General features: G+C 43.2%; 1 protein-coding gene across 5 annotated transcripts in view; it reads left to right on the forward strand.

Moving 5' to 3' along the window:
• amph (amphiphysin) overlaps positions 1-17,999 on the forward strand; it is a 68,919-nt gene that overhangs the window by 11,946 nt on the left and 38,974 nt on the right. For all 5 annotated transcript variants that reach the window (XM_018757916.2, XM_029253701.1, XM_029253702.1 and 2 more), the window contains exons 2-5: positions 5,522-5,602; positions 13,251-13,305; positions 15,127-15,221; positions 17,751-17,846. In XM_018757916.2, the coding sequence (XP_018613432.2) occupies positions 5,522-5,602; positions 13,251-13,305; positions 15,127-15,221; positions 17,751-17,846 (327 nt within the window). The remainder of the gene's footprint in view (positions 1-5,521; positions 5,603-13,250; positions 13,306-15,126; positions 15,222-17,750; positions 17,847-17,999) is intronic.

The raw sequence follows: 17,999 nt of genomic DNA on the forward strand, positions 1-17,999 counted from the left end.
GGTTCGCGTCCCGCTTGGGGTGCCTTGTGACGGACTGGCGTCCCGTCCTGGGTGTGTCCCCTCCCCCTCCGGCCTTACGCCCTGTGTTACCGGGTAGGCTCCGGTTCCCCGTGACCCCGTATGGGACAAGCGGTTCTGAAAATGTGTGTGTACCCTGAGCGAGGTAGTTACCCTGAATTGCTTTGTTGCAAGTTACCCAGTTATTTAAATGAATAAATAATTGCTTGATGCTATATGTTGCTTTGGAAAAGAGAGTAGTGTAATACCAGATATAAATGATCCAAAACCCCTGTGTAGAGACTTTATTAGATGCCATCCTTTCTCCTTGTTGGATACCTTTGTTTGACAGTTTCAGTGCCTTGGGTTAAAATGCTGCACTTATTTCCTAACAGAACATATTGCTTCCCCAGACAGATGTCATTCAGTCTTAATCAGATTTATCAGAGTTCATTAAACATGTAATGATCCGTCCAAACCGATGTTGCTTGGTCAATTTTTGCTTAATCTCTACACTTGTTTGCCTTATTGCTTTATTTCATTGAACACAATTCATTTTTTTTCTACTGTTTGTTTAGTAGATGAGTTTTGATTTCACTGAACAGCAGGACTGAACCATCCAGTAGTGCTGCACTGCTTTGTTCGCGATGAACGGCTGACAGTCAAGGGTCAAATGGAATAATGCTGTTTCTTTATTATGTTTCATTACATCCTTACACATTCATTGGAGTCACCTGCATATATACTGTTCATGGAGCCACAATCAGAGGTAAAACAACTTTGACCAAGTCCAGCCTTTCACCTCCTTACATGCAAACACACATTTGTCACCCAAGTTGTCTTAGAGAAAGGTATTTGCTTAATAAACAACAACAACAATATTTACATTAATTAATTTATCTGGTGATTTTCTCAAAAGCAGCTTATAATTCCAATATACTTACAACTATATACTCATTTATGCAACTGGGTAAATTTATTTAACCAATTAAAGGTAAGTACCTTGCTCAAGGGTACTATAGCAGTAGGTGAGCTTCAAACTGGCAATCTTCAGATCCAAAGGCTGCAGATTTATAATAATAATAATAACAATAATAATAATAATAATAATAATAATAATAATAATATGAATTACTTATTCACATTCATTACTATTTAATCATTAATAACAATTATATAATAATTATCATTCAATAATATTTTGTATTATTATTATTAATATTATTATTATCATGTAACCTGTCAATCACCAATTAAATTCTTTAATTACTGCATCACTTCCCTCCTCAGGAGAAGAATCCCTGTTGAGTTCTAACTGAAAAATGGTGCTGCCGTCTGTTTGACTAAACAGTAACGCTGCTGACTATAACAGCAAGGACTCGGGTGGGGGGGTGTGCTGCTCCCACTCAGATCTGCAGGCTTACCAGGGTTCCCCCCCCCCACTTGCTGCAGCAAACTGCCACCTCAGATGGCAGGCGTTCTGGCTGCTGGCGGTAATCTGCTTTTTCACGCTCAGGACACAGTGTTGTAACCCGCAAGGGTGAAACCGGAGTGAAATTTCCTGCTAAGAAGAAAAAAAATGTTGCATCTATGATATTTTTAGTTCTTCGGATAGTTGCGGTTATTCAAAATAAGGCTGAGAGTTTGTCAAAACAAGGTCATATCCCTAATTATGTTGCAAAGGCAAATTTAACAGTAGAAAAAAAATCATTTTAAAAGGGGTCGAGTTCTGGTTAATTTGACGGATTCAACATTCAGGACCTACAGCAGATACTATGGAATCTAGCGAGGTATTTATTAGGCATTCACTGTAGCACTGCCCACACACACACAATTTGCCAGTAGCCATATGATCAGTTTGAACATCCACCACAAATAGATCAATAGTAGTGATGTATTTCATACACATGTGAGAGACAAGCCACCGGATGCCACCTTGGGGGTGTATGAAGAGGTCAGCCAGGGGTCACTCTCTCCTCTTATGGTCTAGATACCCATCCAGCCCACAGTGCAAAGGAGCCCTTGTTGCCCCTGGAGGAGCTCTGATGTGCTCCTACACTGCCGGACTCATCTCAGAGAGCCATCGGAGTCATCTCCCTGAAGGCTGACAGGTTACCAACAGCAACATCAACTTGACCAGAACTGCAGGGAGGCTTCCGTTAGCGGCAGGTGGCCGAGTAACACCTTGTCCTCGTTCACAGTCACGCGGAAGTTGGGAAAAAAGAAATCTAATGTGCGTAATTGAATCAGGTGATACTACGGTACATTTAACTGGCGTTTTCATGTCTCCAATTAACTTTCGCTTGATGCAGAACATCAACTAATGTGGCCATTTCGGCGTGACATGAACGCCTAGTGAGCTGAACCTGGGTGCTGCGACATGAGATTTTTTTTCTTGGTCATAGTGAAGAGCCAAAGTCCTATTTAAAAACAAAATATCTCACGGGGATCAATAATTAAATATTTACTCATTAAATAATGATTTGCATATGATACATAGAATTTAGATTTTATACTTGTATACAACATATATTTATTATGTCAAGTTTTGGTGCCCATAAATTACAATAGATTCAGAGAAAATCTTTATGGAGCAGGTATAATTCATCAGTGTTGTGCTGCATGGGGTAAGACAAACGTCACAAGAAATATATGGTTAATATATGGGTCCTCAGCTACCATAATGCCATCTTGACATTTTGATTTTGAGTTTGATTATGTAGACCACATTTATATCCATTTGAGACCCAGCAAAAAAGTTTTTGGACATATTTCTGGGGTTTAAACGCAGTTTGATGTCCACTTCCAAATGCGCGGTGTCATTGAAAAGCATAGAATGTCTCCTACAAGGTGTATTAGGACCCAGCATTATAGCATGTATCGTTTTGGAGGGACACTTATAAATATACAGTATGTCCTCTGGAGTGGACAAAAGCAAACAGCTGGGCTTCAGGGTGATATGACCTTTCCGACCAGCATTGCTCATATTCTAAAAAGAAGAAACGGGAGTCGCAAGTTTGCCACATGCAGTCTTATCAATGGCACCTTTCCTTATAGCAGCGGTGCCCTCCTGCCTCTGATTTTATTCCTGTGGTGCTGGAGTGTGTCCTGTAGCCGTTGCCGTGGAGACGCTATTGTTAGCAGCCAGGAAGCTGAGAGATTGATTGCATGCTCTGGTAATGAACCGATGGCACTTTCCGACTCCCCTCGTCCTCCCATGACGTGCGGCTGCATGACATGCGCTTTATCGATCGGCTGCGCTGCCTGCACCCTCGTGTTTCCAGTCCGGCATCACGGACACCGCAGACTGATCACTTCTGCGGGACTTGTAGATGTTTGGTGATCTCCACAGCGCTAGAGAAAGAGAAATGGTCTCGCAGATGTAACGTAGGGCCTGCAGCTGCATCCGGCCGAATCATTCAGGATGGCGGCGCGATACGTTGGACCATTAAAGCACAAGGCGAAGGTAACTAAAAGTGTTTTGTGCCGGGGCGTATCTACCCCTCTCTCCTCCCCCAAAGGGATCCCTTTTGACCCAGGGTTTCTACCATCACAGTCCTTCTCCTTTCCTTGCTTCCTGTCAATTTCCCTCACCCTCATCCTTAGCATCTAACATTGTGCTCAAGACAAACAAACAATTTTCAGTGAAAAAATGAGAAAAATTAAAATAACTACAGAACGGTTACAGAAGCGGGTTCTGAACTGCATTTCCTGACATTTTGGAGGCAACGCGCTCAAACTGTTCGCGCCGATTACTTATCTGTCTTTTTTCATCCATATTACATTGTTGCTGCCTTCACTCTTGATTAATTATTATTTATTGTGTGTTTGGTATTCAGAGCTGGTGGGACTCATATTAGATGGCATCTCTTACAGTGGAAAAGCTCTCAAAGAAATTAGTTCTAGAAAAATCCCCTTCAAATGTGAATTTAAGGAATGTTATAATGAGTAATAATTATTTTTTCTTTCGAGAAGCTCATTAACGCTTTGCAGACAATTTGTCCTCCCTTTTTTAAAATAAACCAGTGCAATGATTTTGGTAAAGATTAGGCTCCAGTCTTCCATCTGTTAATATAAAATCATACCTACATTTTGCACTATTTCCCAAGAGGGGAACATGTTGAAGGGCTTTTATTATAAGGACGTTCAAATTATAAGTGAAATGAGACCATGGTGATCTTTGTGATTTGCAGCATTTTTCCATCATCTGAAGTAAACTAGCTGGAGAACTTTTATGTGAAATTTTCAGTGTTTGTATAAATGACACTATATGAATAATTGTAGAATATGGAAAAAGAAGGTTGTATGACTCAGCCTAAGAGAAGAGCCGCTATCCTACTGTACTTTACGATAATAATAGAGTGGATTGGCCTGATTCACCCTTCACCTGGTGCCCATTGTTTCCAACCGGTTACATTTGTTCTCTCACTCTCATATATAATCAGGGTTTAATCTTCACTCTCCGTGTCTTGGCCTTGTGTGTGAGGGTGTCTGGGGTGACCAATTAAAGGTTTAACTCTTCCTCTAAGAAAGGGATGTAAAGAAAGGGAGATTGCAAATGGCAAAAGGTGAAGAAGCAATAGGGGTATCCTGGGGATACTGAAAATGTTCACTTTTTGGCAGTTTTTTCTCAGGCTCTGATGTGGTGAGTGGCATCCAGTGATGGGTAACTTACTGTCCAGGTCACAGTGATAAGATAATGTAATGAAAATTAAATTAATTGAAATAAATGGGGAGGGGGGCATGGTGGTGCAGTGGGTTGGACCGGGTCCTGCTCTCCAGTGGGTCTGGGGTTCAAGCCCCACTTGAGGTGCCTTGTGATGGACTGGCGTCCCATCCTGGGTGTGTCCCCTCCCCCTCCGGCCTTACGCCCTGTGTTGCCGGGTAGGCTCCGGTTCCCCGCTACCCCGTATGGGACAAACGGTTCGGAAAATGTGTGTGTGTGTGTGAAATAAATGGGAGATAAATTTGTTAACATAAAGTAGATTTTATTTGCCCGAAAGTGTTCGGTCAGCAAGTTTCATCAGGAAACCATGTTTTCCCAGCTCCTCTGCATCAATTGTTCTGTCCACTTTGTCCCATAAGAGTACTGCCCTAGCGTACAAGACTTTAACTGTATTTCATATAGATAACAATTAAATTGTTTGAGGTTAATAATATCTTCAAAGGGCACAACAGTGTTCATGTTCACTGGTACCTAAAAGTTTCCTTTCATATTCCTCACTGTATTCTTCCACTGATGATGACTCTTGGAAATTGATGGAGGTGAAGTTAAGGTTTGGTGCTCCTCAGGTTATAGGGTAAATGAAACGTATGTGAATGTAGACAAAGCATCGAGACGACATACAAGACAACATTAGGACTGGAGGGGTGGAGTACAGCTCTAGATGAAGAGTGAAGCTCTTCTGCTGTTAATATCCGATTTTTTGCGTGGTGATCCAGTCACAGATCTGTCTCAAAGAGGCGTTGATGAAGAAACACGTGGCCATGGTTTTTCACCGTGATCTTCCCTCGTTTCTTTCAGGTCCTGCAGAAGCTGGGAAAGGCCGACGAGACGAAAGATGAGCAGTTTGAGCAATGCGTTCAGAACTTCAAGAGGCAAGAGGTGAGGCGTGGCGCCGTTCTGCACTGCACGCAGCGGTCTCTGCAGCACATCAATTTGCACTCCCTTGCTGTTTGTGTGGGACGGATCGGGGACTGGCGGCTGTTCTGAGAGCAGCCCCCCATGAAGCGCTGCTCCCGGAGGCACAGCATCATCTGGGAGACTAATGATTACCGGGATTTCTTCCTTTGCAGTAATAATGCAGAGTAAATTTACAAGTCATCTTGTCATGTTTCAGTGACAAAGAAAACATGAGTCACTCTAACAGCAAAATGGTTTCATAGCTTAGGATGCAGAGCCGATCCATAGGATCTGATCAGGATGGCTCCCCAACCCCTGGGGTTTAGACTGCTGCATTGTGAACTGGGGGAAGTATGAGAGTCCTGGCAGTGTGTGTTTACTGGTGCTCATGTGAGCAGCGTGCAGATCATCCCACTTTCCCAGAGTCGTAAATGCAGATGGAAGAGGTTGCGGCACTGGCACCGGAGACGAGGCGCTCCCAACATGACAGGTGGCTGGGAGCCCAGTGCAACCAAGGGGAGGAGAAAGGGGGATGAGGGAGGAGACAGAATAATGGTGGAGGTAGGCGGAAGGGAGAGCGGGAAGCTGATGACAGAATGGGAAGCGGGTGTAATCGGTGAACAAAGAGCACGAGAGAAGGGGGTGATAAAGCCGAGTGGGACAAAAGGGAAGAGGAAGCGAAAGGTTTCCAAACGTATCCTAGTAAATCAGGAGGTGCAGCAGCACTGCTTTAAAGTGCACAATGTCTAAATGCAAGGTGGCACAGCGGGTAGAGATGGTGCCTCACAGGCCCTGGGCTGTGGGTTTGAATCTGGTTCAGTCTGTGTGAAGTTTGCATGTTCTCAACATGTTTCTGTGGGTTTCCTCTAGATGCTCTGGTTTTCCTGCATAGTCCAAAGTCATATGTTTTAGGTAAACTGGTGATTCTAAATTGCCCTTAGTGTGTGTAACTACAAATAGTTTTGTGATTTCCCTGTGATGAACTGGTGCCTCACACCTTCTGTGTCCGGGGCTGGCTCCAGAATACCACAACCCTGCACTGGACGTGTAGTGATAGATGGAGTCCAAAGACATCTTTCTGGTAGAGTAGTGACTCTAAATTGCCCTTAGTGTGTGTACGTGGTGTGAGTTAATTAGTGTGTATCATTGCCCTGTAATGGACTGGCATCCTGTCCAGGGTGCACCCTACCTCATATGCTTCAGAGATAGGCTGTGGACCTCCACAGCCGCTCAACGGGCAAATGGTTATGGATGGATGGATGGAAACCCATGCTGGCATATGTACCTTCATAATTATAGTTGAATTCACAATTAACAGGATGATTTCATGCCAATCCCTCCACTTCCAGAATGTTTCCTAGAAAGAGGACCACTCTTTCATAGAAGGGAAAATTCTGGATTCTCCTGACAGATGTTTTAATGCAATGAGTTTCAACAGTGTGTCTGAACCTTCTCCTCACCAACCCACCGATTCCCGATCTCCTCCACACTTCACTTTTCAAAACTACTGAAATATGAGTGAATGAGGGGAGTGTTTACAAAGGCATCTTCCCCATGGAACACACGTGTTAAACAGAGGGTAAAACAGTGTAATCTCTCATTCCCCTATTGCCTGTGCTGATCCCGATTAGAGGTTGTGCCACGTGTCTTGGCTCAGCTCTTCAGGCTCTAAGACCATTACAGTAATCAGTCTGACAGCATTTTGCAAGAGCCCCCACTCAGGATGTAAATATCCACCTGAAAAGGGATGAAAAGAGGGGGAAATTTAAAAGAATTTCAGGCTTGAAGCAGGAAAAGCAATAGCTAAAGATCTGACCTTGAACTTATTTTGATTTGTTTTGCTTATTCTTTTTCGACACCCAGCGTGCTCTGGATTCTGCTGTAATTTAGGCTCTTTTCCTGTTTAGAACAATCAGTGTCAATCGCGGACTGTGCACTGCCAGCTAAGGCCGAACGTCAGCTCAAAGAGCTTTTAGCAAATTCCTCTAAATATCCTGGAACGCAGGGAGCCCTGTTTCCCCATGTAATTAGCCTTTCGTTGATTTAACATTAGTGTCTCTCAACAGCATTTCCCTCCCAGATAAAGACAAATACATTATGATTATCAAGTATTCAAAATTAAAAAGTTTGTGGCTATATGTATATGGGGCAGCAGGTAGGTAGCGTAGTGGTTCGAGCCATTGCCTTGTAATCAAAATACTTGGATTTAAATCCCTGCTTCCACTGCTGAAAACACTTTGTATAAATGGTTAAATTATTTGGAAAAAAGTATCTTAACTAGGCGGGGTGCGGTGGCGCAGTGGGTTGGACTGCAGTCCTACTCTCCCGTGGGTCTGGGGTTCAAGTCCTGCTTGGGGTGCCTTGCGACGGACTGGCGTCCCGTCCTGGGTGTGTCCCCTCCCCCTCTGGCCTTACGCCCTGTGTTACCGGGTAGGCTCTGGTTCCCCGTGACCCCATATGGGACAAGCGGTTCTGAAAATGTGTGTGTGTGTGTGTGTGTATCTTAACTAACACTCTACATTGGTCAATAATAATAAATGTATCTCACAGTAACACAAAGATGCCTAAACTCACTTCATCTCTGCATATAGAATGGAATGTATTAGGCAGCTGGATTATTACCTAAATAAGTTTGTTGCCTCTTCTTGGAACTATTAATCAGGAAGTATATTATGTTTATTTATTCATTTTTATTTACCTTTGAATTACAAGTACTTCAGCCATAAAAAAATCAAAAAGAAGACTTTTAGTAATTGATGTGAAATATTTGTTTTCAGGGCGGTGTGGTGGCATAGTGGGTTTGGCCTGTGCCTACTCTCTGGTGGGTGTGGGGTTTGAGTCCTGCTTGGGGTGCCTTGTAGCAAACTGACATCCCCTCCTGGGTGGGTCCCCCCAGTCGTACACCCTGTGCTGCTGGGCTAGGCTCCGGCTCACCATGACCCTCCTCAGGAGATGTGTTTGTTTCTTTTTAGTGCAAATATAATCATAATCGTCCTGATTGGTTGCTGTCTAGTGGGTGTGTGTAGCTACACTGAAACTATTAGGCAGCTGGTAGTGTAGTGGTTAGCGCTACTGCTGTTAGAACCAAAGGTTACTAGTTCAATTCCCACCTCTGGCTGTAGTACCCTTCAGTAAGGTGCTTACCCTAAATTGCTCCAGTAAAATTACCCTACTGTCTAAATGGATAAATAACTGTAACCTTAACGTTGTAAGTTGCTTTAGAGAAAAGCATCAGCTACATGAATAAATGTAACAGGACCAATGACACTGAGGGCTCTCTGAATGTTGACCAGACCATTGGTGACTGTGATCAAAGCAATAGATACTACCTTAAAAAGGTGCCTCTGTACACTTTTTTTTTTTTTTGGAGGAAGTGGGAACTTCCGTATGTTTCTAATAGTTCCCAAAGCGATGGATTCTCTCTTTTTCTTATTTTTTTTTTAGTCTCATTTGCTATCCCTTCCCTTGTTGGAAGCATCTTTCACAGCCTCAGCCATGTGACATTTAGGGGGCACAGCTGAACCCATTGAACACACGGTCATCTTGTTGCAATTCTTCTAGACTGTGGAACCTATATGCATGGCCATTACAATTCTTGATGTTTGAGTAAGGTGCCTTTACAATTGATGAAGAGCGTTTTCACTGTGATCCCCTGCAGTTAGGATAAACAGATGTGGAAGGCCTGTTTATACGTATTCCAGTTTCCTGACATCCAGCACCATGAGCGCTCGGTGCTTCGGAATGCGTCAACACTGCAGTGAAGATGCCTTCGATAAAAGGGCCTGAAACCTGGGCTGGTATGTGATGTATCAGCCATGATCTCCACTTTCACTCAGATCAGTTAGATTTGGACAGAAAACTCACCTACTGTTTACTCTAACAGGTCACCAACACGGCTTTGACTGATGAGTGATGAAGGATAATTGTGTAGTTGATGAGATATGACATATGACAGCTTCCCATGCGCAATAACTTGTGTGTGTGATTACTTCCTGTATGTGAGTGACAAAGAAATACTTCCTGGATTACTTCCTGTTTGACAGATGATGGATTACTTCCTGTATGTGAGTGTTGGCAAATTACTTCCTGGATTACTTCCTGTTTGAGTGATGATGGATTACTTCCTGTATGTGAGTGATGGCAAATTACTTCCTGGATTACTTCCTGTTTGAGTGATGATGGATTACTTCCTGTATGTGAGTGATGGAGAATTACTTCCTGGGTTACTTACTGACCGATGACTTCTAATTTCCCTTCGACTGTAAACCCTTTGGTGCTAAATCCGGCGTTGCTGACATATTCCACATCCGCTAAACTAGTTTAATCTGTTTGTTTAAAACGTAATTTGTATACTGAAGTTACGTGCCCAAAGATACTATTTATCAAAGAAATTGGTAGCTGGTGAGACGTAATTTGATTTCACTTGTAATCCGAAATTTTTGGGATAAATTCTGCCTGTTTGGAAAGATATAGATTTTAATGGTCCTCTCTGCAATAAACACATCCATAAATTAATAATTATAAACACATACAAATATTCTCCTTGGGGTTTATTGCATTTCTTCTTAATGTCATACTTCATGGAATTCCACCTGTTAGGAAAAAACCCAGAAAAGTCTAAGGATTGTATCCAGAGACCTTGTTTGCTCGTGCATCATTCTGTAAATAAGAGCTGCACTGGAGAAGCATGTAGAGAATGAATGCGATGCGGGATGTGATATTGCTTCATTTGCATTCGTTAATGATTTTGGGGACGGTTACACACAAAGTTAACGTCAGCGATGTTCTCGGGATAACCAGTTTACAACTGTGCAGACGTCAGGAAATAAGCGAAAAGGCATAAAATGAGATGAAACGTTTCACTGGTTCACACAGCCCTGTTCTCATTCCCCTTACAGTTCTGCTTTAATTCTCCATTATTCATAATTCATTCTTGCTTCAGTGAAATTGCTTCAGTGCAAAAAAAAAAAAAAAAATATTAAGCACCACAGCATTTTGTGTTTGTTTCAAAAATAACATTATTGCTATTATTTACTTAGGTGACTTACCATGTTAAATTTGTACACTGAGCTATTTAATTATTTACCCATTTATACAGCTGGATAATTCTTACTGTCTCAGCTCAGGTTAAATACCTTAATCAAGGGTATTACAGCTGGAAATTGTCATTCAAACCGGAGTCATCTGAGTATCAGGTAGCAGCTCTAACCTCTGTGCCACTTGCTCTCTGACCACTGAATGTGTCGCAGTAAATGAATTATTGTCGGTTTCTATGGCTGTGAACCTTGTGCCAGAAACACAGAGTTCAGTCTTATGTGCTTAAGTCAGTCATTCTGTTTTACCATCGAAGGTCTGAGTGATGCAGCACAGAATCCCACCCATCACCGTGTGACTCACCTCATAAAAACATTCAGTTTCAATTTAAATTTTATTTATAGCGTTTGATTAAGCAGCATTAGGAGAAGGCGTCTAATGATATGCATAGACACGCTCTCCCGCTTGTTGTGCAGTGTGTGGGTGTGTTGAGATGAGGGTTTCCAGGTTGCTTCAGTAGGTGGTGCCTTGAAGGAGAGCGACGGCTGTTCCCCTCATTGGAAACAATGCAAACCCATGGCCGTTCTGCTGCCAGGATCATGTGCACGACCAGGGTTCGGCACTGATCATGTGACCGTCTGACACGCTTCCCTGGGAGAAAGGTCATGTGACATACCGCCTGTAGGGATGCAATTGGAGATGTGACAGGGGAATATGAAAGAGCTCTTTACAAAACAGTTTGCTCGTGCTGTTTTGACGAGAGTGACATTTCTAGAAGAAAGCTGCGGTCCCAGGATACAAGGACTTGGTTATTATAGCTGCAGGAGGCAGCTTAAGGGTATTTAACCAATTTACAATTTCAGTTTCAGTTGAATAATAATGACAAAAACTCAATATTCAAAAAATGAAAAAAAATCTAGATAAAATATTCAATGTTTTATAATAACAGTGTTAATGATATTATTGTACAGTATTTATGAATCATTATACTGATATCATAATTATAATAATAATCATTATGTTATTAATTCTGATTGTTATTGTTAATACTGTTATTATAATTTAAAAAAATGTACCCATGTTAAAAGTTATACATATTGTTGGTAAAATTACCATGAAGTTTACAGAACAATAATTGTTCATTTTAAGTATTTTAAGCACTTGGATCTTTGTAGATTCTATATATTGTCCTCTTTGCTCCAAAGAACTGCCCAGTCTGGTATTCCATACATCAGTTTTTGCAGTCCACCCCGTGGGTTCGAGCCCTGGTTCTGTCTAGGTCCTCGGTAGGGATTAACTAAGTGTGTCCTGTTTGCGGGATGGTGAGGCTGATGTTTCAGGACCTTGGACAGCGGTGGTCACCCTCCCTTGGTCTTTGTGTGTCTTGGAGTCATCAGTTCTGTATGAAGATGATGTTGAACCACACACAGCTTCACTAGAACATCAGGAAGCTGACCCAAAGTCAGAATCGCAGAGCCGCAGAAACAAAAGGATTATTTTGTCCATCCACCGGATTATTTACTCTGCGTCATGACGAGTGCCTGTGCGACCGGTGACTTTCAGGAGCGAGCTTCATCGTCCCCTTGTTGTGTCATGCTTCTTTTTCTGCTTTGTTCTATCATAACAGTGATAAATGGATAGACTACCTGTTTGGACCAGAATTTGAGCTCCACAAATGGAGAAAAAATTTGAACTGTCAGTGTGATTAACAGCATTGATTTTGCAGCAGCCGTGTAAAAAAAAAAAAATCTGCTTTTTCCCAATCAATTTCTGCCATTCTTATATAAGAGTAACTTGGTAACACAGACGAGCAACCGAGCAACTTCTCTTTAGATGGTATGACACTGCTCTATGTATTTCAGACGTGGTTGATAAAAGTTGACTGTCAATTTATGATCATTTATACTGTTCTACATTTCACAGTTCTGCTGTGATATCCAGTGAGTTTGAGATATTATTTACTTATCCATGTTCAACCATCCATTCTGTTTATAAATCATTTGTCTTCTTTACAAGTCACAAAAAGGTGGCAAAGCAGGTAGCACTGGTGCCTGGGCTTCCTCCAGGTGCTCTGGTTTCCTCTCAGTCCAAAGACATGTTTCTGGTGGATTGGTGATTCTAAATTGCTCTTAGTGTGTGTATGTGGTGTGAGTTAATTAGTGTGTGTCACTGGCATTATGTCCAGGGTGCACCCTACCACATACCCTATGTTTCACAGATAGTCTGTGGACCTCCGTAGCCGCTCAACGGGTAAATGGTTATTGACGATGGATGGATGGATGGATGGATGGATGGATGGATGGATGGATGGAAAGCACCATGGTAAAGAATGCCAGGGCTCTGTTTAATGGACTGCTTATCAATGATTCCACAAGAGAGCAGCTGAATGTCTGAGATGAGCTCCCCTGTTAGTTGATGGACTGATGGGTGGTGTACATATTTAATTTCTCAAGGGGATTTATGTCTGTGTCTCTGGGTAGTGCTGCTGTTGCCGATGAATTAAATGAGTTTTCAGTCCCAGGTGATTTTGGATCCCTACTCAACGTTCCCTCTCTCTCTTCTCTCTCTGTCTCTGTCTCTGAATTCCACACCACAGACTGAGGGCTCGCGTCTCCAGAGGGAGATGAAGGCCTACCTGACTGCTGTGAAAGGTAAGCCCCACACAGACACACATACACCTGAACATGAACACCTATACTTATGCACCTCTATCTACACACATTGCACATTAACACACAAATTCAAATGTAGTGGAGGGCCCTTCCATCCAAAATTCCTTGCCTCCAAAAGGCAAAAAGTCATGGAATATACAATATTTCTAAGCTTTTGAGGGGGTTGTCCAAGCCCCACCCACAAACCTGTGGAATCATGTAACAGCATAGAACGTCCTCTATAAGAGAGGTACACTTTTGTCCTCTAGAGTGGACAAAAATTAATGTCTGGGTCTCAGGAGGATTTATTGGGGCCATGCTTGGTGCAATCCAGCCTGGAGAAGATCTTAAGTCCCTTACTTGTTTAGAGTTCCTAATTGATTCTTTCACATGAACAGAAAAGATCAGCTTTGGCAGTGAGACAGCAGACTAAAATTATTATTATTATTATTATTTGACACCTTGAAGGGACAGCTGCTTGAATGTCATTATTATCAAACCCTTAAGTAAAGGTGTACAGCAGCTGTAATCTTATGAAACCAAAAGGCTGAGGAGTCACTATTCCAACAGTTTGTGTTCTGGTTTCATTAAATACAAATAGATATAAAAAAGATACTAAAAAAGATGTCAAAATGCCCAGAACCACAGACTGGTCTATTGAGTTCATATTGGTCATACACAGACATTACATTGATCACTACGAGTGGTGGTTAAAACAGTACATGGTAACATTGTCTGACGTTTGTGAATGAGGTTGCTGGTTCATGTCCCAGTAGGGGGTTTGGAACTGGTCCTGTAAATTATGCTGAGTAGAATTCCTCTGCCATGTTGGCTTAAAAATGATACAAGGCAGGTTTTTAGCTCTGATCCCGGGGGTGTGAGGCAGTCCTGATAAATGCCCACCTTGTTCTCACAGGGTGGGTGGGGCTCTTGTAACCAACCCCACACCCACCCGCTCATACAGATGAAGGCGTGAGGCTGTACAGCAACCCCCCATCCTGCTCCCATGAGCAGATGGTCTCTGCTGCCCACCCTCGAGAGATCCAGACCCCCCCCTCCCCCCCGTTCACCTACACTTTGGCCAGAATGTAGAAGGCTGGTGCCATCAAGGTCAGCATGGGTGGAACGTGACTCAAGACATCCATCACTCTGCTTCCAAAGGCACGAGAACAGCAGTTGAGCTTGGAAAATGACATGTAAATTGAGTCTGGACCTTCTCATACTCTCATGGTGGTGATATTATTTATTCAGTTGAACATTTCTCCAAAGCGGCTTAGGTTTATACAATGAGTTACAAAAATGTATCTGTTTAAAGAGCTGGGGAATTTTTACTGGTGTAATTCAGGTTAAATGCCTTGCATAAAGGTTCGACAGCAGGAGCAGATTTGAACCCGCATCCTTTGACTGCAGCGTGGCTCTAACCAGAATGCCACCTGCTGCCCCTGTTGTGAGCTAAAGAATTTTTCTACTCTTTGGAGTATTTTTGATCAAGGCATTTCATGCAAAGTACCAGATGCCTAATGAAGTCCAAAGGTTTCCAGTCTGCGCTCCAGTCGCCATGGAAACCTCACAGCTGTGTTATTCTTCTTTTACATTTACTTTTATTTATGACACTTTTCCCGAAAGCAGTGTTATGCTACTTACAGTGGTTTACCCATTTATACAGCTGGGTGATTTTTACTGGAGCAATTGAGGGTAAGTACCTTGCTCAAGGGTACTGCCACAGGAGGTGGTATTTGAACCTGGTTCTTTCAAGGGCCGCCTGCTGCCCATCTTGACAGTGTCGCTGTTTGCTAAATGCCCCGGGGATGTGTTTGGCAGGGATGCAGCAGGCCTCCATGAATCTGACCGAGTCGCTGCACGAGGTCTACGAGCCAGACTGGTACGGGAAGGATGACGTCATGACCATTGGGAAGGTAACTCACCTCATCTCCTCCTTCCACCGAATCACGTCCACTTGGAGCCTCGAGTTTGTCCTGGAGGATCTTCTGACAACCAGTACACACCGAGATGGGCATCAATATTTTTACTGTAAAGGTCTTAAAATTCTCCTGAGAAAATGATCGGTAATGATGAGTAACGATGATGATGGTTAGTATAATTCTAATCGTTTTGGAAGTACACCAGTTATTCATCTTTCGGAAGTCAGGTTGTATGGATCGTGGTATGTGTGTAAACACACGGAGGGGGCACTGGGGGGTGGTATTGCAGATGAGGGGGACTGCGGTGAATCACTGACACAGCTCCTCTGGGTTGCGGAGGAGGTTCGCTGGGCTTCTACACCCTCCACGGTCAGGCCCAGTAGTGCTCCCCTCCTGCTAGAAGGATGTAGGCAAGAATCCTGAAGGGCACTGGATCAGGTCCCAGTCGTGACTCTGCTGGAGTAGTACCCAGGAGTAAAACACTTAACCTGAACTGCTCCAGTGCAAAAATGAGTAAAACTGTAAATCCTTTTTGATAATAGCTTCAGCAATTGGAAAAAATTTATAATATAATATAATATAATATAATATTGTTTTATAGAAAGAATAAAAAATGTGAAAATATAACACACACACACATTTTCAGAACTGCTTGTCCCATACGGGGTTACGGGGAACCGGAGCCTACCCGGCAACTCAGGGCGTAAGGCTGGAGAGGGAGGGGACACACCCAGGACGGGACGCCAGTCCGTCGCAAGGCACCCCAAGCGGGACTTGAACCCCAGACCCACCGGAGAGCAGGACTGTGGTCCAACCCACTGCGCCACCGCACCCCCTGTGAAAATATAACAAAAAATATAATAAAATAATATTACATTATACAAGGAATAATAATAAAAATAAAAGTGTGAAATCCAGGAGGCTGTGCAGGTTCTCACACAGTCCCCAACTTGATGTGCCCTTCCACTGAGACTCCTCACCAAGTGTGCATGAGGTCAGAACTCTGGCCCAGCTGATGATCTCTCATTTGCTCCATATGAACACTGACGTGCTCATTTTTCCACTCACAGGAAGGTCAGTGATCATACGCGGGGCGACCCTGGGAAAAACCAAAATAGATTGGAACACACACTCGGACCACAGAGATACGCACATTTACAGCAATGCGGCAGCTCACAAAAAGTGTGTGTGCATTTACACCGGGTTCTCATCATGTTCGTCCCATGAGTACATTCAATTTCCATTTGAGATATTTGTATTTAATTCCAGAAATGCCTTCCCCGTGTTCCTCTTTTATCTCACACGCAAAGCTTGCCCTCCCGGCGCCCGACGCCGCATCTTCCTGAACACATTCGCCTGTGTTTCTGTTGTTCCTCTCCACTCCCACGCCTCGGAGGCACAACAGGCTGTGTTTAACATCCCGCTTTTCATCAAATGCCATCATCTGTGTATAAATAGAAACTAAATTCAATTGTGATTTTTTTTTCCCCCAAAGGCCTGAGTCACAGATTAAGAGCCCAAGCAGCAGTTCGCTGTGCTGCGGGAACAAAAAAGTGCACAGTGCTCAGTGGGACGTGTATTAAAAGCCTTCCCCTATTGGATGCCTTGAGTAGATCCATGTGTGAATAACATCCGTTCTGTTAAAGCAAATTGTGTTGTTGAATAAACTCGTCCGTTCTGATCTGGCCATTCCGGCTTGCGTGTTTTTGGCCGCCGCAAAGGAGGAATGGGCTACTCGGTGGACTCAGCTTATCAACTGGACATTCTAGATATACGTAGCTACACCCCACAGAGCCATAATAATACACTAGAATGCCCAGGTGGAGTCGGCCACTACTGGTACACAGACCATAAATGGGTTCGCCTTCTCCCAGTTCTTTGGTCTGGGATTTTTTTTTTATTTTCCTCCCCTCACTTGCCAGTTGGATTTCTTGCAAACTGCTCTCCAGGTTTATTGTCTCTTGACTTTCTCCAACAATCACTATGTCACTGTATGAATGGCTCCCAAAATTTGTTCTGCTCTTCATCGAAGCCATAATAACGAAAACAAGTTATTTAACAAACAAAACACACATTTCTTTTTCTTAGTTTTTATGATCTTTTTCTTATTTTCCATTGGTGGAAAACATACGTGAATCTCCTGCTGTAGAACTCGCCCCATATTTAGCAATTAGAGGAACCCCATTTACTGGCAACCTGACCGCACACTTTCTGTAGCTGCCGATCAGATCTTTGCTATTGTCTGCCAATCATGCGAAAATCCAGGCAGTTCCAAAAAGGTTCGCAAACTTCTTCCAGCAGTTGCGTGTTCTCAGTTGTGCTGCACTCTGATTAAATTTGTTGAAAAGAGCACTGTATGAAAATACTTTCGATTGGATTTACCACCAGTTACCGCAGTTTTGGGTGATGTCCCAGGCAGGAGGCCACCAGGAGACCACCCTCTTTTCTTCTGCTCATTTTGTAGTACGGTTTCAGTGCAGATGACCATCTCAAGCTGCCCCCCCATCCCCCTGTCTCCCGCAGAGCTGCGATGCCCTCTGGGAGGATTTCCATCAGAAGCTGGTGGACTCGTCGCTCATCACCCTGGACACGTACCTCGCCCAGTTCCCTGACATCAAAGTATTTTGCCTTTACTCTCATACCTTCATTAAAAAAATACTCACCTGCCACCTCCCAGGCATGAGTTCACAAAAGCGCGGCGTAGTTATGCGATTTTACTCGCACCAAATAATATCCATCCAAGGGAAATATGCCACAGAATTACCTTTAAAT

This window comes from Scleropages formosus, chromosome 7, assembly GCF_900964775.1.
Source record: "Scleropages formosus chromosome 7, fSclFor1.1, whole genome shotgun sequence".
In the NCBI taxonomy this organism is placed as follows: domain Eukaryota; kingdom Metazoa; phylum Chordata; class Actinopteri; order Osteoglossiformes; family Osteoglossidae; genus Scleropages; species Scleropages formosus.